The 27024-nt window shown below is 61.1% G+C and overlaps 1 protein-coding gene across 2 annotated transcripts in view; it reads left to right on the top strand.

Moving 5' to 3' along the window:
- Positions 1-27024, top strand: part of CBFA2T3 (CBFA2/RUNX1 partner transcriptional co-repressor 3) — an 81084-nt gene that overhangs the window by 39143 nt on the left and 14917 nt on the right. Inside the window, exons 2-5 of one of the 2 annotated variants that reach the window (XM_061138369.1) lie at positions 17656-17802; positions 20755-20832; positions 25050-25291; positions 25390-25479. In XM_061138369.1, coding sequence (XP_060994352.1) covers positions 17656-17802; positions 20755-20832; positions 25050-25291; positions 25390-25479 — 557 coding nt within the window. The remainder of the gene's footprint in view (positions 1-17655; positions 17803-20754; positions 20833-25049; positions 25292-25389; positions 25480-27024) is intronic. The other variant, XM_061138370.1, reaches the window with a different exon arrangement.

The raw sequence follows: 27024 nt of genomic DNA, 5'->3' as shown, positions 1-27024 counted from the left end.
TTTGCTCCTGGCTGCTCCTCAGCGAGCCCCAGGTGTCTCCGGAGACGTGGTCAGGTGGGCCAGCACGGGGCTCCTCACACCAGGCCCAGCTGCCCAGCATGCTGCAGGAGCTGCTATTAGACATGTTTTGTGGCTCAGACAGTAAAGCGTCTGCCTACAATGTGAGAGACCCAGGTTTGATCCCTGAGTTGGGAAGATCCTCTGGAGAAGGAAATGGCAACCCACTCTAGTACTCTTGCCTGGAAAAGCCCATGGACAGAGGAGCGTGGTAGGCTACAGTCCATGGGGTCGCAAAGAGTCAGACACAACTGAGTGACTTCACTTCACTTCCTTTATGGCTCGAAGTGGCTAAAAGGCCCCAGAGAGAATGGCCCAGAATCTGGATGACCAATGGATGTTGAAAGGGACCCCCACTGGGCAAGGCTGAGGTACAGGCTCCCCAACAGCCTACAGGGCAGGCCCTGACCCACACAGGCCTCGGCCTCCAGCAGCTCAGGAAACTGCCCAGCTACATGCTGGTGTTCAGCCAGGTGGCCTGCCTGGAAGGGGAGGCAAGAGGGGAGCGGTGGGCAGAGAGGCTGGCAGGAAAGCCCCAGTATGCTCATGCCGGTGCTGCGAGGCAGGGTGAGCGTCCCCGCTCTTCCAGGGGAGAATGCTGAGACCAAGCCAAGTGGAGGGACTCGCTCACAGCCTATGGCCAGAAACTGAACAATGCCCAACTCAAACCTGGAGGCTATGCCTGCCCCTGGTCTCTTGTCTGGGAGACTGGAAATCTGGAGGGAATGAGTTGGGTCCGGGCAGCAGGGTGAGTTCAGGCCATGCCTGTGCACATCTGCATGGTGGGGTCGGACCCACAGCCCTGCCCTTTCCACCGTGCGCCCCGCGGTTACTGAACTTGTGAGTTGTCCCACCTGTAACTTGGGTGTAATAACATGTTTTACATTTCACTGTTACTATTAAATAACAGAAAAGCCTCATGGGACTGTTGGAAGGATTAAATGAGCTAATAAACTTTGGATCACTTGGTACTTGCTGTTCCCCAGCCCTGCTCTGAGGTTGGGACAGGATTCCGGGTGGGGACTGTGAGCTGGGACCCAGCCTTGGAAGGGGTTGGCCCCTGAACTCTGGCCTGTCCATCTGTGGACTGTTGACCCATGTCTCAGAGAAGGCTGGTGCAGGCAGCCCCCTGAGCAGGTGCCCACAGGCAGCAGGAGAGGCAGACTGTTCTCTGTTCTGGAGCACTGTTTGTGAACGTGGACTGGATCCTGGTACCTCCCCATTACTCCATATGTGCTGCGACTGGCAGACATGGCGAATCAATCTGCACACTCCAATGGCTGTGGCAGACATCACCAATCAATGTCAGGCACACCTTTCCCTTTCAGTCCACCTGAGGCAGTGGCATCATTCTCACAGAGATGCTCTGCTGCCTACCTCTGATGGGCCAAGGGGAAACCCACCAACCACACCAGCTGGGCAGCTGTGAGGGCCAGCCAGCTCTGACCACCTCTGCTTCTGTAAGCCGTGTAACCTGGGAGGGGGTGGGGAGAGCATCTGTGGGAGGTGGGGGAGGGGGCACCCCAGGGTCCAGCAGCTCCAGCCCCTGGAGACGGCATGACTCCCTAGCTTGGCCTTGGTGATGTAGTCAGTGCAGTAAACACATCCTGGAAGTAGGGCTCCTTCTGGATTCAAGTCCAGCCCCTCACGAGGGCTGGTGTGACCATATGACATCTCAGAGGGTCCTCTCCCAAGCGAACCCTGTGCATGGGAATAATGACACCTCCTCTGTGAGCATCCCTGGATAAGGTTCACTTGGAGACTTATGTTCGGGTGCCTCCTGCCTGCCTGCCCCAGGCCGGGTTCAGGGAAGCCCGCAGGAAAGGGCAGAGAAATTACAATCTGTGGTGAAGGCTGTGGACGAGGAGCCGGGTGATGGGTGGACGAGGAGTGCTCCGGGGGTAGCTCCCAGTCCTGGTGCTCAGGGTGCCGCCATGCAGCATTTGTCGGAGCAGCATTCCCCTCCCCTAACCCCAGGCAGGCCTTCCTGGAGGGGGTGCAGGCCTCCATCTCCACCTGTCCCCCTCCCCTAGCAAGATATAGCCAAGACATGACGGACCCTCTTAAGGTCCCTCCTTCCTCTCCAGTGATGGGGGCGGAGTGGCTGGAGGAGGTGAGAGTGGGAAGGGGGAGGGCAGAAGGGCCTGAAGGAAGGGGCTTCTCACTCCCTGGAGTGAGCTGGGAGCCCCAGCCGGCCCCCATCCAGGGCCCTTGGAGGAGGTGCCCACCCGGCAGCCCCAGATCAGGGAATCCCGGCTGGCACTGCGCCACCACCTCCCTGCCACCCTCATCCACCAGGAGCCAGACACAGCCCGGATCCTTGCCAACTGGGGGGAGGGCGTGCACTCGGCTTCGCCTACTCCCAGCCATCCTTTCTGCTGCCTGCGTGTAATTAACAGAGTAATTAAAAACAGGATGAGTTAATTGGTATTCATTTATGTGGCAGATGTTTTTAATTGAGGCAGGAAACAATTTACCTGTTTACATAAACAATGGCAAAAGCAGGCTTGTAAAACACATTTTTTAAAATATTTTCCTCCCCCTTCCTAAAAAGAAGAATTGAAATCACTCGGTCTCCCCTGCGCCTCCGTGTGAGAGCGGTAGGCCCCGCCCGGGAGGTGCGTGCCAAGAGGAAACATCTGCTTAAAAGGTTTGCTTCCAGAGGACTCTGTTTGCCTTATAACCAGAGGAAGGAGGTTGTTCCCAGGTTGTAAGGACACCAGCTCAGAGGGATGCCTCTCCAGGGGGTCACTGTGGTGTCATCCCCAGGGCCCAAGGGGGCTCTGACCTCCTGGGTGGGTGGGCCAAGGCTGGGGAGACCACCCAGCAGGATGGGAGGCAGGGCTGGGAAATAGCAGGGGACCCTGTCCAGCCAAGCTGGGGGCTCCTCTGGGCAGGGAGGGGGGCTTCCTTTCCACCTGCATTTGTGGCAGCTCCGTGTTCCTCCATCACGTGGCCAGCCTGGGGACTGTGGTGTCGGCCAGCAGGCCCTGTCTTCCTGGAGTCCAACCCTTTGGCCATTGCGAGGTGGGGTCCCCAGGTGGAAGAGCAGAGTCAGCCTCATAGAGGGCCCCAAGGAGGACCTCCAAGAAGCAAGTGCTCAGGGTGACTCCTGTCTATAGATTGGCACTAATTTGGCATTTGCTGTATGCCTGACTGCCGTCTATGCTGGTTATTACTCTCCGGCTCCTGTTAACTCTGGGGGCAGGGCTCATCTCCCCATTTCACAGGTGAGGAGCCTGAGGCTGGACTGAGCACACAGCCTCCAGGTCTCGTCGGAAGAAGCCACAGCTTGTGGAGCTGACATGTAGGCGCTGTGGCTGCCCCTTCCTTGCGAGTACACACACCGAGGGTTATATTCACACGGAAATATCTAGAGGGGTCCACAGACCCGTCAACAGTGGTTACCGTGGGTGGGGGCTGGGGGGGTGGGAGTAGGCCTTTCCCACGTGACTAAAACCCCAAGCTGAGCCAGCTGCCACGCTCACCAGAGGGCACGTCGCTGACTCTGAAAGTAGGAAATAGTGGGGTTCCAGGAGCTGTGTGAGGTGATGGGGTGAAACACGTGGCCCGTGGAACTCAACAAACGTACAGAAAGCTCTCTGCAGTGAAAACGGGCTGCATGGGGCCCCAGAGGCTCCTGGCCCCCTCTGCAGGGGGGGGTCTGGGCCATGCCGTTGGGGTGACATACGATTGGAATTTCTGGAACATTTTGACGGTTCCTGGGGGCAAGAATATGGATTGTTTGGAATCCTTCAAGGAGAAGGGCCCTGGGAAGATGGTGCCCAGAGTTTGGCGCCCAGAGCTCCACACCCAGGACGCCAGAGAGGCTGAGGCTCAGTATTCTCCTTCCGCGTTGCCAGGCCTCTCCGGCATTGCTGTGGTTCAGTCATAAGAGTAACCGCAGGTATCTGAGGTGAGCAGTAGACAGAGATGCTGCAGCCAGAGGTGCTGGTGGTATTCTCAGGAGGTCCAGCCTGCACTAGTGCTGTGTGACCTCAGGTGCAGACCTCAGCCTCTCTGAGCATCCGGGAAGGGAGGCAGTGATGGTCTCCCCAGTGTTGTGAGCTTTGACCACAGTTATGACAATGACATAAATGTAAGCACCCCTGTAGCCTCCCCTTCCGCCTTTACCGAGTTCTCTGCCAAAAGAAGCGCACGTTTTTCAGGGGCCCCAGTCTCGCCCATGAAGACAGGCGCAGGAGGATGGGAGGGTCTGGGGCCCTGCAGCGATGAAGTCTTTCCTGGGCCAGTCTTGGTCCCTGGGTGTGCGGGTTGGGAGGGCTCTGGGCAGGGCCTTCCATGTCCGGGAACTGAGAGCACAGAAGAGGGGTTGGGTGTCTCTGGGCATCTCGCCAGATCCACGGGGGGGTCCGCAGTAGGCACCGAGACACACCACTTCGGGCTGACACTCATCACAGCTGAGCCACACCAGCTCTCAGGTCATCCTTATGAAAGCGGGGTGTGAGAGTCGGAGACGCCCCTGGTCCCCTGAGCAAAGCCTGCCCAGACCACCTCCTCAGCTCCCACTTCAAACCTGCTCCAGCTGGTGCCTGTCACCACTTGGGGTCCCTCTGGCGTGTGGGGAGGATCCTGCATTGATGTCTCCGGTCATGGGTCACCGGGGCCTTCACAGACCGTGTGTACCGAGGGCAGCTGTTCTGTGGCTCGGGGCTGGTGGGAGGATCATCTCGCTCTCAGGGATGTGCTCGGAGGGGCGTGCATGCAGGGTAAACCGCCAGCCCTAAATACTGCTTAGCGTTCGCAGGAGCAGCGCGAAGAGTTTATATTTTGGCAACATTCCTCTGGGGAGTTCAAGGTGACGTGCAGCCAGTCTACATGCTTTCCAACAATGAAAATGCTCTGGGACTCAGGTCAGCCTTCCGTGGTGCCTCGATGCCACCAGGGGAACCCCTAACCATGCAGCCTGGGTCTCCAGAGCCCCCAGCCTCCCCGACTGCTGCCCGCCTTCGTGCACGGAGTTCCCGCTGCCCCGACTTCCCCGAGCTGTGCCTCTGCCAGACGCCCTTCCTGGCTTCAGGCATGCACACAGGTGCAGGTTCTCCTCTCAGGAGCCTCCCTGACTCCCAAGCACCCGATCCAGATGTGTGAGCACCGACGCAGGACTTTGCGCTTCATGCGAATCTGAGCACCGATTGGCCTCAGAGGTGTCCTGGCTGAGCAGTTCCTTGAGTTTTGTCAATTCCTTCTTGAAAACAAGTGATCTGGATGAGTGTAATCTGTTAAGTGAAACTTTGTAGTTGTCTATCTTGGTCAGAGTTGGGGTGGGCACAGTGCTGGTGGGCAGCAGGCAGTTTAAGAGTAAATCAGGAATTACTTTAAGTGCCGCTGGTACAAGAGGCAGGCAGAGAGGAGAGGGTCCTGCTGCCACTCCCCAGGGGCAGCTTCTGTTTCCTTCTAGAGACACTCTGTACATATTGGATCATCTTGTATTCCAGGGGCTCCTGCAGTCTCTTTTGGGGTCACACCCCTCCCCTAGGAAATGCACGTGCCCACATCCTGCCCCGTGTTGCCACAACCCCTCGGGGGACATGTCTTCTGTTCAGACTAAGTGTAGGTGGTCCTTGGCTCTAGGAGGACTTCCCCCAAAGCACCGGGGTGCCTCCTGGGGTCTCAGGGTCCCCCACCCCTCACATCCCTGCCAGGTGTGTATGTGAGCAAAGCAGAGAGCTGGCTTAACAGGCTCTGGCCTGATCCTGACTATGACGTCGGCCCGCGTGTACAGTTGAGGAGACTCAGAGGAGGAAGCCTGGCCAAGGCCACCCCAGTGATGAGGCCACGGCTGGACTCAGGCCTGCCTGACCCCAAAGCTGGGCTCTCCCCACTATTGCTCGACCTCATGGGCTGGCCTGTGTGTCCACCACCCCCACTGCCATGAGCTCTGGTCAGGACGTCACCGCCCCCCACTCATCCACCTACCCATCCACTGTCCACCCTCCTCCCACTCAGCCACCCGTGACACTCTCTGTTCACATGCCCACACCCCTCAAGCCCACCCAGGATCCACTGTGTTTCTCGTCACAGCCCATTCACACTCGCTGGGTGTGCCAGCCTGCAGCTGAGCCACACCCCCTTGGTGGCAGGTGTGCATGGTGGGCAGGAGAGGACCCCGGAGTGCTGGGCCCAGGTGCTGGGAGAGGGGGGCCCTCCCCTCCACTGGCATCCCCCCCCCACACACACACGGCGGGCGGCCCAGATGGTGCATGCCCCCCCCAGCTCTCAGGAGCCGCTCTTGGCAGCACAGCCCCAGCAGCTGGGTGAGGAATGTGCTCCCTCCGGGCGCCAGCCGCGGGGCAAGCAGGGGACATCTGGATCACGTTTGCGGCCGGCGGAGAGCAGGGAGGGTTTCCATTCCAGTCGCTAAGCACACTCCACCCTCCCCACCTCGGAACTCTGCTCAGCGCCAGGGCATCCTGGACCCAGCTCCACGACCATCCCAGCTTGTCTAAGAAGGAAGTCCCACCCCTGCCTCACTTGTTTGGAGTGTCTGTACGTGTCTGCAGCTCTGGACTTCTTGGCCTAACCAAACCCTCAGACCCCTTCTGCAAACACAGACACAGACATAATGGCTCTGACCAGCCTTCTACCAGGAGCTGTGGTCACCTTCCGTTTCTTGTCATTTTTCTGCATGTATGTTTGTTTGCAAGATGGAGTTACATGTGTTTCTACTTCTTTTGGTTTTTATTTGAAGTACAATACACACACAGAAAAGTGCTGTGTGCATGAAGGCTCAGAGTGTGCAGGTAACAGACAACGTTCTCTGACCTGCCCCAGGCCCTGAGCCCCCCTCCCCGGTCACTGCCTGTCGCGGGCCCACCACCCTGACTGTAATGCCAGGTTCTGAACTTCCTGTAAGTGGAGACACTTGGCCCATCCTTTTTGGGGTCTGGTGTCATTCACTCAGCCACGTGTTGGTGACATTTGACAAACTGGTGCGTGGGGTTGTGTGTGTGCTTTTTCCTTGCTGTGTAGTATTCTGCTGTGTGGATCTGCCCCATGACCTCCCAGTGGGCCTCTGTGACAGTGACCAGTGAGTATTCTTATCCTTTCCTGCCGATGCTTGGCTCTTTGCTCTTCTGTTGATTCCCTGCCTGACAGCAAACCGCTGAGCCATGGGTGTGTGATATTTCAGGCTGGTGAGTGCTGAAAAATGGTTTCCAAAGTGAAGGTACCCACCATGTGATTTCAGGCTCTGTAGGGTCCCACTGGGTGGCTCAACTGGGCAGTCCCAGCAGGGCTTGCTCTTGGGTTGAGGTTGGCAGTTCTGCTGAGTGTGGCCAGGCCCTCACACGCCTGGATCCCCAGCTGAGGCAGCTGGACCAACTCGCCCAAGTGAGCCTTCCCATCCAGCAGGTTCAGCAGGACAACCAGAGGTACTGACTGCCTCATGTCCAGCTCAGAGCTGACTGCCATCACTCCTGCCTCATCCTAATGGCCAGAGCAAGTCCTGGCCAGCCCAGATCCAAGGACAGGGAATTGAGCCCATCTCTGGGTGGGAGGAGCTGCAGTCACATTGGAATGGGTATGAAGAACTTCTAGGGGGGAGAACTGAGGACATTTTCTGATGCGTCCACCCCCAGGTGGAGGGTATCTTAAGTTGCCATAACTGAACTTCACTGCTGATGGGTAGACTCAGAATAGCCCCTTGGTCCCCACCCCCTACACATGGGGGAACTGCCCACCGAGGCCACCAGTCAGAGAGCAGGTCCTGACCCAAGCTCCGCCCAGGCTCCCGCCACAGCCTCCAAGCCAACAGGCCAGGGTCCCAGATGGCACAAGGGCAGGCAGGGCCTCTCTGGGTTTCTCACAGGCTGGTCAGCACACCTGCGTGCAGCATCTCGTTGACCACCAGGTGCTGGCGCTGGTCTGGGGTTCGCAATGCACAGAAAGACAAGGCCCGTGTCCTCGTGGAGACAGGACCGCACAGACCGCGATCGCGGGTGCTGACAAGTGCTCCCCAAGAAATTAAGTGGGTGATGCAGTGGGACGGGCAGGGGTCCTCTGAGGGGGGACATTTGAGCTCAATCCTGAGTGAGGAGGGAACAGCCTTGTGGAGCGCAGGGGAGCATCCCAGCAGGTGGAAACGCCCTGCGGCCACCCGGTAGAATCTAGCTGGGTCTCCCAGCCTGGAGGCACAGTCAGGTCAGGAGAGGATGGACCCCTCCTGAGGGAACCCTGGACTGGAGGACGGTGGTGAGACTGGGTCTGGCTCGCTTTCACTGCACCTCGGTGGCGTCTCGGTGGCAGAAGGGACCTTCCTGTCCAGGGGAGTGGCTCCCTCCCATCACTGGGGGGATTCACGATCCCCTGCTGGTGCAGGGGGCAGCCTAGCCACCACGGTGTCCCCTCTGGGGCTGCGAGGGTCTTCCCTGTGAAGTGGGACATCCTCTTGTGGACCTTCCTGGCCACCCCTCTGGGGAGGCTCTGAGGGTCCACAGTGATGACCATGCCTGAGCCCAGCAGCGTCGTCAGCTGGAGCACTGGACACATCTGGACTTTGTCAGGATGAGGGGTCTTAGCACCCAGGCATATACACCACTCCCAGCAGAAGGCAGTCCACCTCAATCAGAGCTGAGCCCTGCTCAGCACCCAGGTCTTTCAGAGGAGCCTCTCGCTGGCTCGTCCCATCCCTCTGTGCCTCTGCAGGGGCTCTGCTCTTGTCCCCATCTCACAGATGAGAAAACTGAGTCCTGGGTAGAAAAGTCAGTGACATTCAGGCCAAGAGGCTGAGACAGGGTGGAGGGAGGCCAGTCAGAACCTCTCTGTTGTAGGCACCATGGTGGCCTTTCCCCTTCTGGTCCATTGTCTAAGACTACCCCTGTCACCTCCCCCTGACCTTGAGATGCAGGAGTTACGGGCCCATTTTATCAGTGGGTAAACTGAGGCCTGGGGCCATGCTGGGGTGATTTCCCCAGTTCACAATCTGTCACAGAGCAGGTTTCCTGGCTTTTGGTCCAGTGCTGTTACCACGGCGACGGGCATCCTTGGTGTTGTCACCCACAGGCCCAGGGGATCACGGGGTCCCTGGGGGCAGGAGGGCCAGGGTGGCCTAGCACTGTGTAGCAGGAAGGGTCACAGCGTTAATGGGCAGAGGGACAGCAGCCCAGTCAGACCCCAGGACTGGAAAGGGCTGGGCAGAGGATCCAGTGGACGTGGCTGGAGCACTCGTGGGGGTGGGAGAGCCGCCCGGACCAAGGGAGGGAAACACTAATCCTTGTGTGTATTATCACTGATTCATCAGGCGGCGGAGGCTGTGATTGAAACCAGATGTGGGCAGCGGCCCAAGTTCCAGCGCCTGGAACTCGTTAGGGCTGCGCCCCCCCTGAAAATTCTCATTGCTTTGCAGAGCATTGGGGATCAAAGACAAGCCGTCCCTGACCTTGGCCTTGGAGGGAGAGGGAGGGGTCAGCCTCCTGGTCAGACCCACCCATCTCGATGTGGGGGTCAACCCCATGTCCTCTGCTTCAGCCTGGGAGCCCTGTCCATCCCTTCTGAGAAATGGCTGCTTCCTGGGGTGCATGCCTGGCTTTTCCCTCCATCCCCAACACACCCACTGGGAGGCTCCAGGAGAGTCCATGCCCCTCCTTTCCCCAGGAAGTTGGCCCTCAGTTGGGAGATTGCCTGGCTTGCTCCAGAACCCCCAAGGTCCAGGAGTACATGTCCCCATCCACCCTCCAGGAAGCCTTGAGGGTGACAGAGGGTGTTCTGGAGGCAGGTCCTCCCCAAGCAGCGGTATGGAGGCTCAGGTACCCCCCAGAAATATCTGCGCTCACCCTCCTGCTAGCTCCTGTATGTGCTGGCAGTGGACCTGTCCCACCTTGCTCAGGCCCCTCAGTGGCTGGTGTGCAGTGGTCAGTGGCTCAGAGGAGGTGAATCTGTCACCGGGGGTAGGGGTGGAGGCAGTGTAAGGAGGTACTTGGCTGGGCTGGCCTTCAGGAAAGACTTGCTGCACCACCCACATCTGCCGTGTTGCTCATGACTTCCAAGGTTGGCCCGACAGTTACACGGCCAGAAACCTGCCTGGGTCCACGTGCGAAGAACAGTGTCCACCCCTCATGTGGATGCAGGAGGATCCCATTGATGCTCAGAGCTCAGGAGGGCCACCCGCGAGCCGGGGGAGCCGGCTTCTGCCTCCACACGCCGTCACTGCCAGGGGACTACGCCCGTGCTGGAGCGCACTGCGCTGGGGTCCAAGGGCCTCACAGGGTCCACCCCTGATGCGTGGGGGTGTTTCCCAGTGGGTCCTGCCCAGCAGGGATGCCCTGAAGCTACACCCTCCCCGAGCGCTGTGAGGCTTGCGTCCCCTCAGACACACCCACCTTCTGCCTCTTCCACGAGTGTGGCATCGGGCTTCTGGAGGTTCAGGGGCTGTCATAGTTAGGAGGGGGCTCTGGGGCTCATGGTGGTGCTATAATAGAAGGTCTAGGAAGAAAGAGAGGGAGAAAGGAGGAAATCTGTAGTCAGGGCTCTGCAGCCTCGCCGAGCTGTGGTCTTGGAGGAAGCCTGACTTCTGCCCCCTGTCCCCTCGATCTCCTCACTGCTTCAGCAAGTGGTGATGCCCACCTGGCCTGGGGCTTGGGCCCACAGAGGAGCCTGGGAAGGTGCTGGCACTGGAGGCCATCGTGGAGGACACAAGGTGGGGCTGTGTGAGGCCCCGAGTGCCATACAGGGAGCTGGGACACTGTGGAAGCCACGGTGGTCTCCGGACCCTGGAGGCCCCTTGCTCTCTGCAACTCTGGGTGTTGGGGTCCCTGTCTGTAAGCCCAGTGGTAGCGGCGTCTTCCTCCAGGACCGGCGAGGGCTGCCAACGGAGTCCCCAATCATGGTCAGGATCCCGGAAGCCCAGGTGCCGCCTTCACGGAGGGGCACCTCCCACGGGCAGCTGTACCCTGCCCCAGGCAGAGTGTCTGCAGGCTGGGACGCCACGATCCTCCCGGGAGTCTGGCCTGAGCAGGACAGAGTGTGCCTGGAGGCGCTGGGGACAGGTGGCCGCCTGCCCTCGCTCGGGACACCTGACACCAGCCCGCTGCTGTCCTGCCCCCGGACCTTTGGAGGACAGGGACGGGGCTCCAGGGGACACCTGACCTGATCAGGGAGGTTCCCTCCAGTCCCTGGCCGATGCTCTGGGCAGAGGAATTGGGACTGTCCTCGGTGAAAGAGCGCCTGTGGGGCTGGGAGGTGGGACCGTCCTGCCGTCCATGGGCCATCTCCCTTCTTGGTCCTGACTCCACAGCATTTATGCAGCACCTGCTATGTGCCTGGCCCTGCCCTGCACACTGTTTCACTGAGGAAGACAGTCACAGTCAGGCAAAGACGTGGGAGGTGAGGGCAGAGAGGGAACGGCCAGTCACAAAGGTCCATGAGGGCACTCAGGATGCCCGCCAAGAGGCAGGGGCTACCCGGTAATGGTCTCAGGTGACGTGTCTTAGGGGTCAACTCGCCCCTCTGCCTCCAGGAGGGTCCAGCTTTCAGCTCACCTTAGCAGGAGCTTCCGGACCTCGGCCTGCTCCCCAGCGCAGGGCGGAGGCCAGGATATCAGGGCTTGGACCGCTGGTGCTCTGTCCCCGCCCCCACCTGCAGCGGCGGAGGCTGCGGCCGGGCAATGTGCCAAGGGGCACACTGGGGCCGGGGAGCAGTGCCCCTCCTCAGGGTACAGGGCTCCCCACCAAGCCTCCATGGGCCTGGGGAACCCTGCCTGCCTGTGGGTTGGTGCCAGGAACGGGGTCTGGGCACGTCACAGGTCATAGCCCAAGACTCCACGGAGAGTGGCCTCTGGGCCCTGGGCTTCCTCATCGGCCGCCTCACAGGCTGGGGGCTGCGTGGAGTGCTCAGGTTGAGGCCGGGCTCACAGTCAGGGCCCTGCCCCCGGAGCAGGGTTACCTGTTGGTACCGGGCCCACCTGCCCACTTCCTGCCGCTTCTGTGAGGGTCAGATGAGGTGACGGCAGAGTCAGACCACAAGAGGCCAAAGCAAGCCCTGCTTCTGCAATAGCACCTGTGGGGGATGGGCTGTGCTGATGCTAAGGGCCCCCTCCCATGGAGGGTTCTAGAACCCCAGGGCTGGGAGCATGGGGCTGTGGCCAGTTCTCAGCCGGGCAGGGCGGGCTGGGAACACAGGCGGACAGGGAAAATGATGGATGGGGTGGCTTGTTCCGGCACATTCTGTGTTCTTTCCCACCAGCTCTGCTCGGCCCCGGAGAGCGGCTTCCTCTGTCAACGGGTTAGTGACATTTAGTGGGAACTGGAGCCACTGTCTGGGAAACACGCAGGGTCCCCAGGGGCCTGGGGAGCACCGCCCGGGTCTGGGAATGTTCTTGAGGGCTCGGAGCCGGGGCCATGGGTGGGGCTGCAACCGAGTAGGCCGTCCCCTCTCACCCTCTGGCTCCTGCACCGCAGCTGGACATCAGGACACCAGGGGGGCCCCCACCCTCCGGGATTGAGGGACGGGCAGTTCAAAGAGGAGCGAAAGAGGGAGCAGCAGGTCTCGGGTGGGTAGGACTCTGGGGCCACCTCCAGCCCCCTGTCGGCTGTGTGAGCTCGGCAGGTCACCCACCCTCTCTGTGCCTCAGTTTCCTGTCTGTCAGATGGAGCAGAACTAGGCTGCCTCCCACGTTGTGTGAGGGTCAGACTCCTGGCTGGGCCCTCAGCGCATCCCTGCCCCCTGAGCACACGGGGAGGGGACCCCGGGGGAGGGGCCGGCACCCCGAGAGTTCCCCCCAACACACACCAGCATAAGGGCCGTTGTTCTGGCCAAGATACTGTGCGGGCTCCTGGGGAGCTGACAGGGACCCTGGTCAGGGAGAAGCCCAGACGTGTCTTCTCCAATTCCACCCCATCTCCCACTTTTTTCTCTATCGGGTCCTGTGGCTGCCATGGCCCCTGACTGCTGATGGGGCCAGTGGAGGCCCAGGAATGCTGAGGCCACCCCGATTCTTCCTTCCTGGAGCTCTGACACCTAGGAAGAGCCTAAGGGAGTTGGGAAGATGGTCCTCGCACTTAACCTGCCGCAAAGCTGGGGCACCCGGGGCGTCACCCACTGACTCAGAGCAGCAAACCCACCCCAGCCTCAAACCCCAGGCAGCCAGCCTTTCCGTGTCTGGTCGGCCCACATGATGTTCCCCAGGGAGCACGAGGTGGCTGCAGAACTTTCTGATCTCCCAGGCGGAGGCGGAGCCTGGGGCTTGAGGCACCACCCCTGGAGAGCCCCAGGCTGGGGCCCTGCTGTCTGTCAGGCTCTGAGACCCTGAACAAGACACTTGCCCTCCCCGAGCCTCAGTTTCCCCATCCACAAATGGGCCTGATGGGGGCCCCTGTGGAGACGCATTGAGTCCTCCTGCAGGGTGTGGCATTCCGGGTTACAGTCGACCCTGGGACCCTCAGTGGGCAAGCTGATGTGCATGGGACACGTGCCAAGCCCTCGCCTGGGGAGCTGTTATTTATATGTTAATCTTATAAAAGTGAAGGAACCTAAAGCTAGACATATGTCCAGCTGCCAGGGCCCCCTCCCTGACCTGCTACGTCAGAGCTCCCTGAAAGGGGCTTGTGCAGGGGATATCCTGATTTTGGGTGGGGGCGTATGTGGGGCTGAGGGTCCCCAACGACTTCAGAGTCAGGAGTGGGGAAACAGACCCAGAGTGGGTATGGGGGGGCTGTTTGAGCCAGGAGGGTGTCCCACGGACCTGTCTCTCACAGGCAGGCACAGGGACCGATGGCGCTTTCTGGGGAGGGCCTGAGTGTGCAACGAGAGGCTGCGTGGACGTGCAGGGCACAGGACCCGGCTCCCCCGGGGCTGGGACTCTTGGGAGTGGGCCCCGGAGGGTGGAGGACCTGAGAGTGGGGGAGGGGAAAGAGCGGCCTCACGTGGCCGGCTCAGGCTTCTGGGTGGAGTCTGGACCTCACCGGGAGCTGTGCCCTGCCGACCATGCTGGCACCCTCAGGAGTCTTCACGGCGGCGGGAGCTGCCCTCCTCCTGGCCCTCAGCACCCCGCAGTGAGCCCCTACCCTGCCCCCACGACCTGGCCAGCTCCTGTTCACGCTGGTTTGTGGGCTCAGGGTCACCCCCTGGGTGGCCCTATGGGGCGGCCAGACAGTCAGTCAGGTTGTGCCAGAGCCCTTGGGGGTCTTGGGCCTTGGAAGGGGTTAGGGGCTGGTCAGGAGGCCAGCACTCAAGAGACTGAGGCTGCCCATCTGGCAGCTTGTTAGCCATGTGCCCTCAGACCGTGCAGGCCGGCAGACGGGCAGGCTTGGCTCCTCCACACACAGCTCGGGGCTGCAGAGGTGGAGAGAGAGAGCAGTAATTAATAACAGCAATGATGGTCCAACCATGGTGGGTGCCCTGCCCTCCGCTAAGCACTCTTCTCCGTCTCCTTTGACCCATGCTGCACTCCGGGAGGTGGGTGACAAGTGTGCCCATGTAGACACGAGGAGCCTGGCTTAGAGGCGGCCACTCATCCGGTGGGTGGGCCTCTAGCCCCCTCACACCCTACTGTCCTCGCTTGGCCAGCCCCAGGGAGGGCAAGTGTCCAGGGTGAGCTGTAGTTGCATCCACAGCCCCCCGGGTCGGCCCACCTTGGGGCTGGGGCAGCCAGGACCCTTGACCTGCCCCCTCCAGGCACTGAGCAGGGAGCCCCCTCCTCTCAGAGGGCTGCCCAGCAGTGACCTCACTCTTGGGTCCTGCCCTGGCCTCCAGCATGTGCACAGGTGGCCTTCTGGAAGTGCCAGCCCAGCCAGAGACCCTGAGGTGGGGGAGGCGGTGGCGGTCAGGAAGCAGGGTCGTCTCAGAGGGGATCACATTCCAGGGGAGCCAAAGACCCTCACTGGGGCACCTCTCCTGAGGACGTGAGGTCAGAGCTGAAGCCCCAGGAGGGAAGGGGAATTGGGGGGAGGCCCCGGGGAACCCCATGTGCAGTGGAAACTGCTGAGGGTTTCAGGCAGCAGAGGTGATGCCTGTGCACACCCTGATGGACTCCCCACTGCCCACCAGCTTCATCTGGATTCTTTGCATGACTAGAGAGAGGCCCGTGCGCTCCCGCCAGCGTTTGTGCTGTTCCTTGCCGTCTTCACACCACCCTTGCTCTTTCCTGAGGGCCTCCATCATGCGCTACTTTGGATCTGGGCCGAGGGCAACCTCAAGAGCAGGGTCCCAGCCCTCGCATTGCTTCATAAACCGTTCCTGATTGCATTGAGAGCTCACCATCACCCATTACAGAGGAGTAGAAAGGCTCAGAGAGGTGAAGTGACTTGCCCTACGTCACACAGCCATCAGGCAATAGAGCCAGACTCAAACAAGATTCAACATATGTGAGGCTTGCTGCACCCGTGGCCCCACCGTGTGCAGCCCAGGGACCTAAGACCCAGCGTAGGAGGTGGGGATGCACCCCCACTAACCCGCAGCCTCCATCCACCTGGGTCTGATTCCTCTCCTGCAAGGAGAGTTCTCATTGATGCAAACCAGTCCTTGAAATCCTGTGGACTTGTGTGCCCCTTGGGGACGCACCCATACGTGCTGTGTGCCCTTGGCAGATGGCTGCACCTCTCTGTGCCTGTAAAACGGGGCTGGAAGCAGCATTCTCTGTGCTGGGTTTCCTGACGATAACAGGAGCCATGAGTCATCTACCAAGTGCATGCATGTCTCCTCCATAGGTGGGCAGCCTGGAGCTCTGCCTTCAGGGCCTGTAGACACCCGAGGGATGGGTGAGAGGCTACATGCGACGCAGGCACACTCGGTCCACCCTTCCCCTATGCCCCCTGAGCCGGGGTCTCTGGTATCCTCCACTTGTGACACTCCAGCAAAGCCCCTGCATGGAAGGACTTGGAAAGGTCGAAACAGGCCATGTCCCCAGCGTCCCAGCCTGGCGGGACAGCCTGCCCCAGGGTGGCCTGGTCAGATGAAGGGCTGGCCAGGACAGGCAGGACTGCACCCCGCAGGGGTGGCCCAGGGCCCGCGGCGCTGGCCACGTTTGCCTTCTTTGGTTGTCAGTGGGGACTGGCCGCCGGCCCTGCAGCCAGGCATGGTGTTGACAGGCCCCCACAGCTGCAGCGCACGTGTGCCCGGCCGTCAGCTCCTGACAGGCGGCGGCAGGGGGCAGGGCGCCCGGCAGGGGGCGGGGGGGGCGGCCACAGCTGAGGGCACAGCAGGTGCTGTGTGGCCCGGTGGCTGCCGGCGACTGGCTGCTTCCCCCTCCGTGGGGACAGTGAGGAGGGGGCTTTCTGCTCCCACCTCAGGGGCCCTGGGGTGCTGCAGGCGTCTCCTCCCAGTATGGAGGACGTGGGGCCAAGGAAGGAGGTCTGCTCAGTCTGGGACACAAACACTATTGTCGCTGTCACTGTCCATGGAGGCGGGCGGCCCAGATCACGTGGGGCCCCTGGGAGGAAGAGGGGAAGAAGTGAATGGGTTGACAGGTGTCCAGCCCAGCCCCGTCACCCCCTGGCCCCCAGTGAGACCCCATCAGGGTTAACAGGATGGGCAGTGGCGGGGGTGGGGGGCGGGCAGGCAGCACAGGCTGGGCCAGTTTGTAACAGGCGGGGACGCCCACCTGTAATCGCAGCCGCCCTCCCAGATCTCTATGGTCGCCGGATGCTGGCTGACGCTGAGCTGGGGCCGGGGCGGGTAGGGGTGGGGGGTGGCCCAGAGGCTCGCTCCCTCCCCCAGTTGAGAATACCTGGGCAGCTGCTGCCTCGGGTTCGCGTGGACGGTCAGTCACCCAGAGGCCTTTTCCCAGGGCCTACTCTGTGGGCCCAGGGGCTCGGGGGCATGTCAGGCTGGGGTCTCTCCTTCACATCTCCACCCTGTCTCCACACCCTGGCTCCTAGCAGAGCATCAGAATCCTTGACACAGTGGGATTCTGTGGAATCTTTGACATAGAATCCAGGGCAGGACCTGCTGCTCTGTGGACCACACTTGGATGGCCAGGCCTAAAATGGCCTGAAATCAAATGTGTCCTTGGCCTGGCTGGTCCCAGGTGTCGCCTGGGCCAGGAAACGGTGAAAATACAGATTCCTGCCTCCCAGTCTCCCCGGGGAAGACCCCCAGACCTGCCTTTTAGCATCTGCTCTAGGATGGATAATGCTAGGGTGTCTCTGAGCGAGAGCTCCCCCTGGGATCCTATTAGGAATGCAGAGTCTCAGGCCAGCCCCGCAGTGGGGAGGTCATCCATACAGGCCCTCCAGAAGCTGCTGATTAAGGAAGTGGGGGCACCACAGCCTCAGGGGGTGCTCCCCGACTCCCTGGTCTGCAGTTGAGAAAACCCAAGCTCCCCAGGGTCACCCCCACAATGAGAACCCCAGGCCTGTTCTGGTGGCCCAGGTTCTTGAAGCTACGCCCTCCAGCGTACCTGAAGTGGGCTGACCCATCCTGCTGTCTGATCCCAGGTGGGTGGGATGCCAGCCACCTGTGAGCACACCTGGGGCTTCTCCGTGGCGGGCTGTGGGCAGAGTGTCCCCCACCCGGGCTCCAGCTGCTTGGGGCCTCGCCCAGGAAGCAGGTGGGCCTGGGCAGTGCCAATCCCTCCACCCCTTGGCCTGACTCACCTGCTCTCTGTCTCTTTCTCCTGGCCCTCCACCCCGGTGGCGTCCACAGCAGACAGAAAGGAGAAGGCCACCGCGATGCCCGACTCCCCAGCTGAGGTGAAGACGCAGCCCCGGGCCACGCCCCCCAGCATGCCACCCCCACCGCCTGCCGCATCCCAGGGGGCCACACGACACCCCTCCTTCACACCCCACACAAGTGAGTAACCCCAGGACTGGGTCTCAAGGGGGCGGTGGGAAGAGTCACCTCTGGGTGGGGGTGTCCCTCGAGCCATTTGAGGTCCGAACTTTCACCTGGACCTGTAAACGACCCCCCATTGGGCCTTTGAGAGGGAGGATCTCATTATGGTTCAGACCCCAGCTCTTTTACTTGGTAGCTGTGTGACTTTGGGGAAAGTTCTTAACCTCTCTGGGCCTGGCGTTTCTCACTGGGAAAGTGGGGCTGGCCATGGCCCTGCCTCACAGAGCTGCTGTGAGGATGAATGAGTTAATAATTCTCAGCGGGGCGGGCACACGGTGAGCCCTCCATCAAGGTCAGGTGCTATACTGGAGCTCAGAGAGGGACGAGGACTTCTCCGTGGTCACACAGCAGACTACTTGCATGTGGGTGAATCCTGTTTGGCCTGGACCCCGTGAAGGGGCAGTTGGAGGCGTTTCTGGCCTTGGAAGAGCCCTGCGGCCAGTCCTGATCCAGGCGTGTGGGTGGGCCAGGAACTGGGCCCATAGACCCTTAGCTGCCAGCAGCAAGGTAGGCAGACCTGACCCCAAGGTGGTGCCTCACGGGCACTGGGCCATAGTTGAGCATCTTGGTGCACACAGCGGGTGTAGGTGGGCTTGCGGAGTCCACAGCCACCCCTGGAGCCCTGGGCCTTTGAGTCGGAGCAGTTGGGAAGGAGACCCCCGGCTTGTGCTTGTGTGGGAGACAGTGTTCCCTGTCCCTAAGACCAGGGGCTCAGCAATGTGTCCTAAGTGTTTCTGGGCGACCCACGTGCCTCACCACCCACACATTCAGAGGTCAGAAAGCCCCACACTAGGGCTCCCTTCCCCAGGCTTTGGACCCAAATGAAGGCCCTCTGTGGAGCAGGAACCTCAGTTCCTCAACCTGGCGGCACCTGGCCGCCCCCAAGTTCCTCAGGCCCCACCCTGCTCACCAGGGTCCATGTCTCTTCCCAGAGCCCAGGCCCCAGCCTGGCTCTGTTACTGGTTGTGAATGGTGCTGGTGCTGCCATCAGAGGCTGGGCAGTGGCCCCCATCTGGAGGAGGGGTCCGGCTAGGTCCCTTGCTGCAGGATGCTGGTCTCTGCTGGTAAACAGGGAAATGCCACCTGCTCCCAGGTGCGGCCACCTGAACACAGGACTGTCTGGCACAAACAGTTCCAGCACCTCTCTCCAGCGGGGTCAGTCTGAGTCAGGGTCCCCACACATGATGCATGAGCCCATGTCCCCACACTTGCCTCCTGTCTCAAGACGGGGCCCTGCCGTCCACTCTGAGTGCCCGGCCTGCACTGGCCACACAGGAGGGGCCAGAGGTGGCCGGACTTTGCTCACTCACTGTTCTCCTGGGGACTCTGGCCAGCCGGTTACCCCTCCTTCTCCGGAAGAGTCAGTCCTCACCTCGGGCTGAACTGCAGGCCGATCTCTGTCCACTGACTGCAGCTGCCCATCCAGCCTCACTGGTAGAGAGGGAAGGCTCCGGCCTGGCTGAGTTTCACCCACATCCGTGCAGCCCAGGGTGTCCACGCAGCCCAGGGTGTCCGTGCAGCCCAGGCAGGAAAAGGAATTTTCCTGATGGGGCAGCAGCAGGTCCCCCTGGGATGATGACGCCCCCACTCTGTTGTCCAAGCAGTTCCAAGCAGGAGAGACCAGTGGACCCTCGGAGGGCCTGGCCAAGGGCTCCGAGCCAGGGTCTCCGATCCTCGTGGGCGTGGCTCCGTGGCCTGCCTTCCTTCTCAGTCCAGGAGCCCGTGTTCCGGAAGGCACTGGTCTGGGAAACAGATGTTCCAGGTTGCGGATGAGGCTGGGGTCAGATGCCACCGGGCCTGGTGAACAGATGTGTGGTGGCAGGGCCATGTGTGGTGTGGGGTCCATTCCCTCTGGCCAGGGTCCCAGCTCTATTCAGAGCATGGAAGTTATGAGAGAACGGGTCTTTCTTCTCTAAGCCGACACCTAGTTCCCTCTGGCCGCTGGGAGCTTTTGTCTGAGTATCAGGCTGCCTCTGGGGTGGCCTCAGGTTTGTTCCCTAACCCTCGGAATTCCCTGAAAGCAGGGTGTTAACATGAGGTTAACATCTCATCTCATCTGTGCACCTGGCTGGTGGTGCCCAGAGTAGACGGATCCTCTGCACTCCCCATGGATTCCTGCCAAGAACCTCCCCCGCTGCCCCAGGGCCGACCTGCAAGCCAAGCTGACCAGGGACTGACTGGGAGCCACGGCTGTGGTTTTTTTCTTGCCCGGTGACTGCCCTGGGCACAAATTTATTTTGGAGTTGAAGCTGTGGCATGGCCACAGGAAGGTGGCAGGAGTGCCAAGAGAACTCTGGGGAGGGATGTGAGGAGCTATTCTGCAGCTGGGAGGACCCTTAAGGGGCAAACACTCCATCTTGCTCTTACCCCCTGCGACAGGGGGCACACTCTCTGTTTTCGGTGGTACGGCTTTTCTCCTTGTGGCTTTTGTCTACTGACCTCAGCTCAGACAAATCAAATCTCTCTTCCTGTTTGGTGCTTCCCCCCATCACGGCAGCTCAGACCTGGCCTTTGTTTTGGAACCATCGTTGGCTTGACTGTCGATGGAAACCCCCAGCCCCTCAGCCCGGGCCCTGAGGATGGTGCCAAATGGGATCACCAGGCACCTTCCAGAAACAGCTGTTTAAGAGCCAGGGTGTCCCACTCATGCCCACGAGGAGCCAGAATTCCGGTCGAGCCCCAGAAGTTCCCACCAGAAGTGGCCCCAAGAGATCCCTGACCTGCCCATTTCACAGACGAGGAAGCCGAGGCCCAGAGAAGGGAGTGGACTGGGCCTAGGTGGTGACAGAGGCCCAACCCCCAAAACGCTGTCGAGAGGCAGGGGAGGGGCCGGCTGCAGACACCCCCCCCGGGCGGGGTCCAGAGCCCAGCCTCCTTCCTCACAGCGTGTTTTTCTTATTTTGCTTACAGATCGAGAGGACGGGCCTGCGATGTCTCTGCCCCATGGCCGTTTTCATGGCTGCTTAAAATGGTCTATGGTCTGTCTCTGTAAGTAAAATAACAAAAACCACTGTTCTCCCAGAGGTCCTGGCCCAGGGCCTACCGCCCTGTCTGCGCCCCCTGCATCTGCCATGCTAGGCCAGCCTCCCTTAGGGAACAAGGGCCCAGGGGCCGACCAGGAGGACTGAGCGGTGGGGTCCCCAGCCCACAGACCAGGTTCACACCCAGCCCTGCCGCCCACACACTGTGACCTTGGGCAGGTGGATGGCCTCTCTGAGCCTCCATCTCCCCACCTCAGAACTGGGCAAAGCAGGCAGGTCCCAGAGTTGCAGGATGGTAGAATGCCAGTAGCAAGTCCGCAGCCTCTCCCAGGGCAGACCCTGCTCTTACCCTTGCAGGCACTGTGTCCTCAGGCAGGGAACCCCACCTGTAGAAAAGCAGTCACAGGCCCAGCGCTGAGGGCAACGACACGGAGCCCCAGGGTGCTGCTGGTCACATCATGGGAGTCCCCGGCACACGCAGGGTGCTCCACAGGTATTGGTCACCAGTGGACATTCCCATCACAGTGCTTGGGCTGCAGCTGGTGCCATAGGGGAGGCTCTTGCAGGGCGATGCTGGGAGTGTGTCAGCCTGCACGCGCAGCGATGTAAGCCCAGGTGTGTGGCCTCGTCCGGGGCCCCGTGCGTCCATGGAGCTGCAGTACTGCCAGGCCTGGGTGCTTTGTGTGGCCAGGAGGATGGTGCCCGAGGGCAGGCTGGGGGCTGGCAGGAGGGGCTGTTTTCGATGCCTCATCCTAAGCTCCCCCCACCCCACCCAGGCTCCGGGCCTGGGGGAGCCGTGGGGGTGCTGCTCCGTGCCCCCAAAAACCTCGGCCGGGACACGTGTGGTCTATCTTAGTAACACACCTGTTGTGGGAATGAAAGCACTTGTGGCCGGGGGTTATTTTCGGCGTCACTTTAGCAAGCTGCTGAGACTGCCCGGCAGCCCGGGAGGGAACTCGGCGAGAGAGGGCAGGCCAGCCGCGGGAGGACCAGGCACCGAGGGCCAGCGGGTAAGGGCGCCACAGGGAGGCCGGGCCAGGGGCCGCCGGGCGGGGGCCCAGGCGGCAGGGACAGCCACAGGTCTTTGAAGCCCCTGGAAGGCCAGACCCCAAGTGATGGCCCAGCTCTGCTGCAACTGGCCAGGAGGCCCTGCTGTGGTGAGGTCCCCATGCAGCAGGCCACCTCCAGCCTGTCTGGGTGACCGCCAGTGGCTGTCATCAGCCCCAGTCGGGGTGTGTGTGTGTGTGTGTGTTGGTGTCCACCGAGGGATCAGTGGAGCTCTGCGGTGACAGAGAAAAGTAGCACAACTGTGGGGTCTTCTGGTCCCCAAATCCTGGGACACGGCTCGGAGGGACAGGGCCCTTCTTGTCTGTGTCTGGAGCTTACCCCTCCCCGGGCAAGAGGGAGTCCCCGGAATGAGGCACATTGTCCTCAGGGTTGTCCCTGAGCCAGAGTGTCACCTGTGGGTTCTAGAAAGAGCTCCTAGGGTCCCCCAGCCCAGAGGGGGCAAACAGAGTTCAACCTGCACTGCGTCTCCAGGGGAGGGAGTGGCAGCACCAAGGGCCCAGTGGGCCCCCCGCCTGCAGCCGGCCCTCCTCAGGACACGCCGGGGGCACGTCTGCTTTGGTGCTGACCCTGGCCTCCAATCAGTGGTTCCCAGACGTCTGTCGAGTGGGGGCTAGCTCTGGACGAGCGATCACCCAGCACATGAAAGCAGTCAGGTCAAGCATTTCCAGCCCCTTCTGGTAGGAGAGGCATGACCTGTGTTCTACAAGCAGGGGCATGAGACGGAGGGAGCCAGGAGCTGTCCTCCCGGCCCTGAGACCCCACCTCTGGCTCGGGCCAAGGGCCATTTGCAGATGAAGAAACTGAGGCCAGGACCAAGTCTCACCCCCACAGCATGTCTGGGCTGGTTTGGGACGTCCACTTCTGACCAGGGCACTTGGGGGGCAGGGCTGTGTCAGCCTGCCACTGAGGAGCGGCATGGTGCCTGGGCACCTGGGAGCAGAAGGCATGCAGGGCGCAGGGACTGTGAGGCCCACCGTCCGTGGATTAGGGGGGTGGTCCCTGACCTGCTGCTCAGTGAGGGGAGGAGAGTGTTTGCAGGTGTTGCTGCAGGCGAGGGGTCATGGAAGCTGGAGATGTGGGCAGAGCCAACCAGACAGCAGACTCGGGGTTAACAGGGTGGGCCAGTTCCAGAGCCCAGGGAATGGGGCTAGAGACAGCGGGAGCTGTGTCCCCTGGGCCTGCAGGGGCGGACAGAGCCGGTAACCGGGACCTGGAGAGCCAAGCCCTGGGAGAGCTGAGGCCCAGGGCAGAGGGGCAGGCGTGTGGTCCCACCTCACGTGCTCCTGCCCTTCCAGGCTGGCAAGGCCAAGACAGTCCGCAGAGGTCACCCCCAGAGCCAGGGCAGGATGGCAGGTCTGCGTGGTCTGGAGGGGCAAACCGACGCGCCCGCTGTCCAAGGTGGCCAAGTAAACAGCAATTATAGGTGATTATTCTGGAGGGGTCACTTCCCAGAGCCCAGCCCGGCAACGTCCCAATCATGGAGAAAAGGGTCGCTGCTCCCTCATCACCAGGGGATGCTGGAGCCTCAGAGAAATGCAGCCCTGAGGGAGCAGCAGCTCTGAGCACCCTCAGAATCCCCACCACAAGATGTGAGCTCACAGCCTCTGCACAGTCCCAGCCAGACAAAGCCTGGCGGGGTGGAGGGGAATGGGGGCAGGGCCAGGCCTGGGAACCACAGCAGAGTGAGTGAGAGGTATGCGTGTGCACATACATGTGTGCTGTGTAGGCACGCACACATGTGTGCTCTTTGGGCATGTATGTGTGTGTGTGCACCGTGCGGGTGCATGTATACGGTGTTAGTGCCTGTGTGTGCACCATGTGGGTGCGTGTGCACCATGGTGCGTGTATATGTGCACCATGCTGACCTGCACATGTTCACTGTGTGGGTGTGCCCAGGTGTGTGCTATGGGTGGGCAAGCACGCGTGTGTGCTGTGGGGCTGCACTGCATCGTGCCTATGTGCACACACAGGTGTACACATGTGCAAGTGTGTATGGGGGAGTATGCTTGTGGTGTCTGTGTGCATGCGTGGGGACATACATACATCTTTGTGCACGTGGGGTGTGCACTATGTCCACATGCACTTACATGTGTGCGTGTGTGTGGTGCATATGGGCCTGTGTGCAAGCATGTGTGTGTGTTGTGTGTGTACGTGTATTCATATGTATATGAGAATGAGTGTACATGTATTTGGTATGTTGTATGAGTGTGTGTACAAAGATGCTAAGGGAGGGAAGGCGTGGGGAATGAAGGGCGTGTGTAAGGGGGTCATGTAGGGAGGAGCTGGCAGGCAAGCACACACAGGCCGAGTATGCGAACTTGAAGGAGCAGGTTACGGAGGTGTGAATGACTGCTGAGTTTTTGGGCTGCGCTGCGGGACTCCCAGAGGTGTCCATGTCCAGAGCCCCCTCCCCTGTCATCAAGGACCCTGGAAGCCCTCTACCCCTGACCTCTGTGCAGGCTCTGAGGCCAGGAGGCAGGTTGCAGGTGGCCAGGCACGGGAGGACTCCCTGCCCCTGGGGATGGGCTCCCCTGAGGTTATGGTCCTGCCCCAGGACCACTTCACAGCACCCCAGTGTCTGTCACCCTGGGACCCACTGTGCTGCTCCTGAGGCCCTGCACAAGCTCATCTAAGACCCCTTGGGTCACCAGCCTGTCCTCTACACACAGCAGGCCCCATGGGCACACATGTCCGCCGTGCAGCAGACCCTGCCAGCATCCAGCCCAGCTTGTCCTGGGGTCCGGGCTCCCTTGGCCCACCCTGAGCCCCGTCAGCCTGGCACTGGGGCCCTCATGCAGGCAGTGGGGCCTGTGTAGGCATTGGGACACAGCCTGTGGCCATGATGACGGGTGTGAGGGTCACTGACCTTCAGGGGAATGAGAAGATGGGCCAGCAGATCCCGATGGAAGGGAAGCCCCTCCACCTGTTCACAGGAGATGCATGGGTGCCAGGCAGCTGGAGGGCCTAGGTGTCTCTGGGTGTGGAGGGCCTGACTGCACAACCCAGAGCAAGGCCGAAGGACAGCTGAGCGGGGGCACATCTGGAGGGTGGCCACGCTCAGCTCCTCCCTGCACCGGGGCCTCAGTCTGCATGTATGTAAAGGGTGTCTGTGGGGCCCATGGTGCTCTGCTGCATCCTCACCCCCTCCCCCCGCAGTGATGAACGGCAGCAGCCACTCGCCCACGGCCATCGGCGGCGCCCCGTCCACGCCCAACGGCTTCAGCAATGGCCCGGCCACCTCGTGCACGGCCGCACTATCTACACAGCAGCTGCCCCCAGCCTGTGGGGCCCGGCAGCTCAGCAAGCTCAAGCGCTTCCTGGCCACCCTGCAGCAGTTCGGCAGCGACATCTCCCCAGAGATCGGGGAGCGTGTGCGCACGCTGGTGCTGGGGCTCGTGGTGAGTCGGGTGGGGACCCGGTGGGTGACCCCAGGCCGGGCCAGTCTCGGCCTCTGCCCTCCCCTCTCCAGGCTGAAGCCAAGTGTCTTCTTCCCCAGAACTCCACGCTGACCATTGAGGAGTTTCACTCCAAGCTCCAGGAGGCCACCAACTTCCCACTGCGGCCATTTGTCATCCCTTTCCTGAAGGTACGGACCAACCCCCTTCCCTACCCTGAGGCCCCAGGAGGCCTGAGTGTATCCTCTGCCAGCTTAGATCAGCCTCACCCTCAAAACTCTAATCTCCCACCCCCTGGGAGAACAGTGCTGACCCGTCGGCTGATTGCTACAAACCCGCTGCTGGGCTGGAGCCGTCCTCTCCTGACCCCAGGCTCTGACATGCAGCTCCCAGGACCAGTCCTGTGGTTAGTGGCCAGGACACTCAGCCCTTTAACAGCTATGTTCTGAGCACCCGCTATGTGCCAGCCGACCTGTCATAGATTTTGTGGAGCTGCGGGCAGGGGGCATTTCAATGAAAAAGGAGAGCGAGGAGCAGAACCTTCCAGGCAGCAGGGAGCATGCCTGCAAAGGCCCTGAGGCAGGGGTGGGCCTGCAGAGGCCCTGAGGTGGGGGGTGTGGGGTGTGTGTGTGCCTGCTGTGTTGCGGCCCTGTGCGTGGAACACGGAGTGAGGGGATTGGGACAGTGGACAGACTACCGACTCGTAAGTGAGCAGACAGATGGGTGGGTGTCAGTTGGGAAGCCACCTGATGTGGTCATCATGGAAGATGAACAGTGGACCAGGGCCTCTCGGCAGGAGCAGTTGATGTTGGGTTGGTGGCAGCTACACCCGGGCGTGTGAGCAATGCAGGCTTCCGGGCCCCGACCCAGACCCCTGGAGTCAGAATCTGCATTGAACAAAGCACTGAGCAAAGCTTCGGCACAAAACCGGGAGGAGTGTAGATGCAGACAGCCTCAGACCCGAGTCTGCCCTGCAGGACTTCTCAGGGCCTTCGCTCCCCTGTGAGCACCGCACATCGCCCAGAGCAGGTGGAGACAAGGTGCTCCCCAAACGTATTTGACCACAGGCACCTCTGCTCTCTCACCTCCCCAGGTCAGGTTCCACAGCGCACTTGGGAAGCGCCCACCCTGAATGTGGCTGACATCCCCCACTCGGGCTCTTGTTTTCTGGGCCACAGTGATGCTCACAGCTGTGGGTTCATCCCTCCATGCATGCTGTGCGCTGGTGGGGCCTGCCTTCCAGGGGACAGGCCAGAGCAGATGTGCTCAGGTTCAAGCCCTAACTTTGCCACTTAGCCCCTGTGGTCCTGGGCCGGGCGAGTCCCACTTACGGAGTGCCTCCATGTCTGCGGCTGTAACTTGGGAGCTATTCTTGGGCTGTTGGGAAGGGTTGCAGGGAGTGATCAGGCAAAGAATTTGGCATGTGCTCCATTCATCTGGAGATTTCAGGGGTTCCACAGACAGGTATCCCCTGAAAAGCTCTTCTGCAGCTGCCCCCGCCAAGCACCCAGCGGCCCTCAGGGGGCGGCACAGACACTGCCACTGTGTCCAGTTAACAGGCAGGGAAACTGAGGCCCCCGCCCGTGGAGGGGTACCAGAATCCATTGACTCCAAGCCCCCCGGCCCGCACAGGGTGTGCCCCAGGCCCGCACCTTCCTCCGAGGGGACCCCACGTCACGCCCCCACATCCGCTGCCTTCTCTCGCCTTCCTGCCCTCCGCCCACACCCTGCTGAGC

Source organism: Dama dama, chromosome 4, assembly GCF_033118175.1.
Source record: "Dama dama isolate Ldn47 chromosome 4, ASM3311817v1, whole genome shotgun sequence".
Classification (NCBI taxonomy): Eukaryota; Metazoa; Chordata; class Mammalia; order Artiodactyla; family Cervidae; genus Dama; species Dama dama.
Note: the sequence above shows the minus strand (reverse complement) of the source record. Positions and strands in the feature narration are given on the sequence as shown.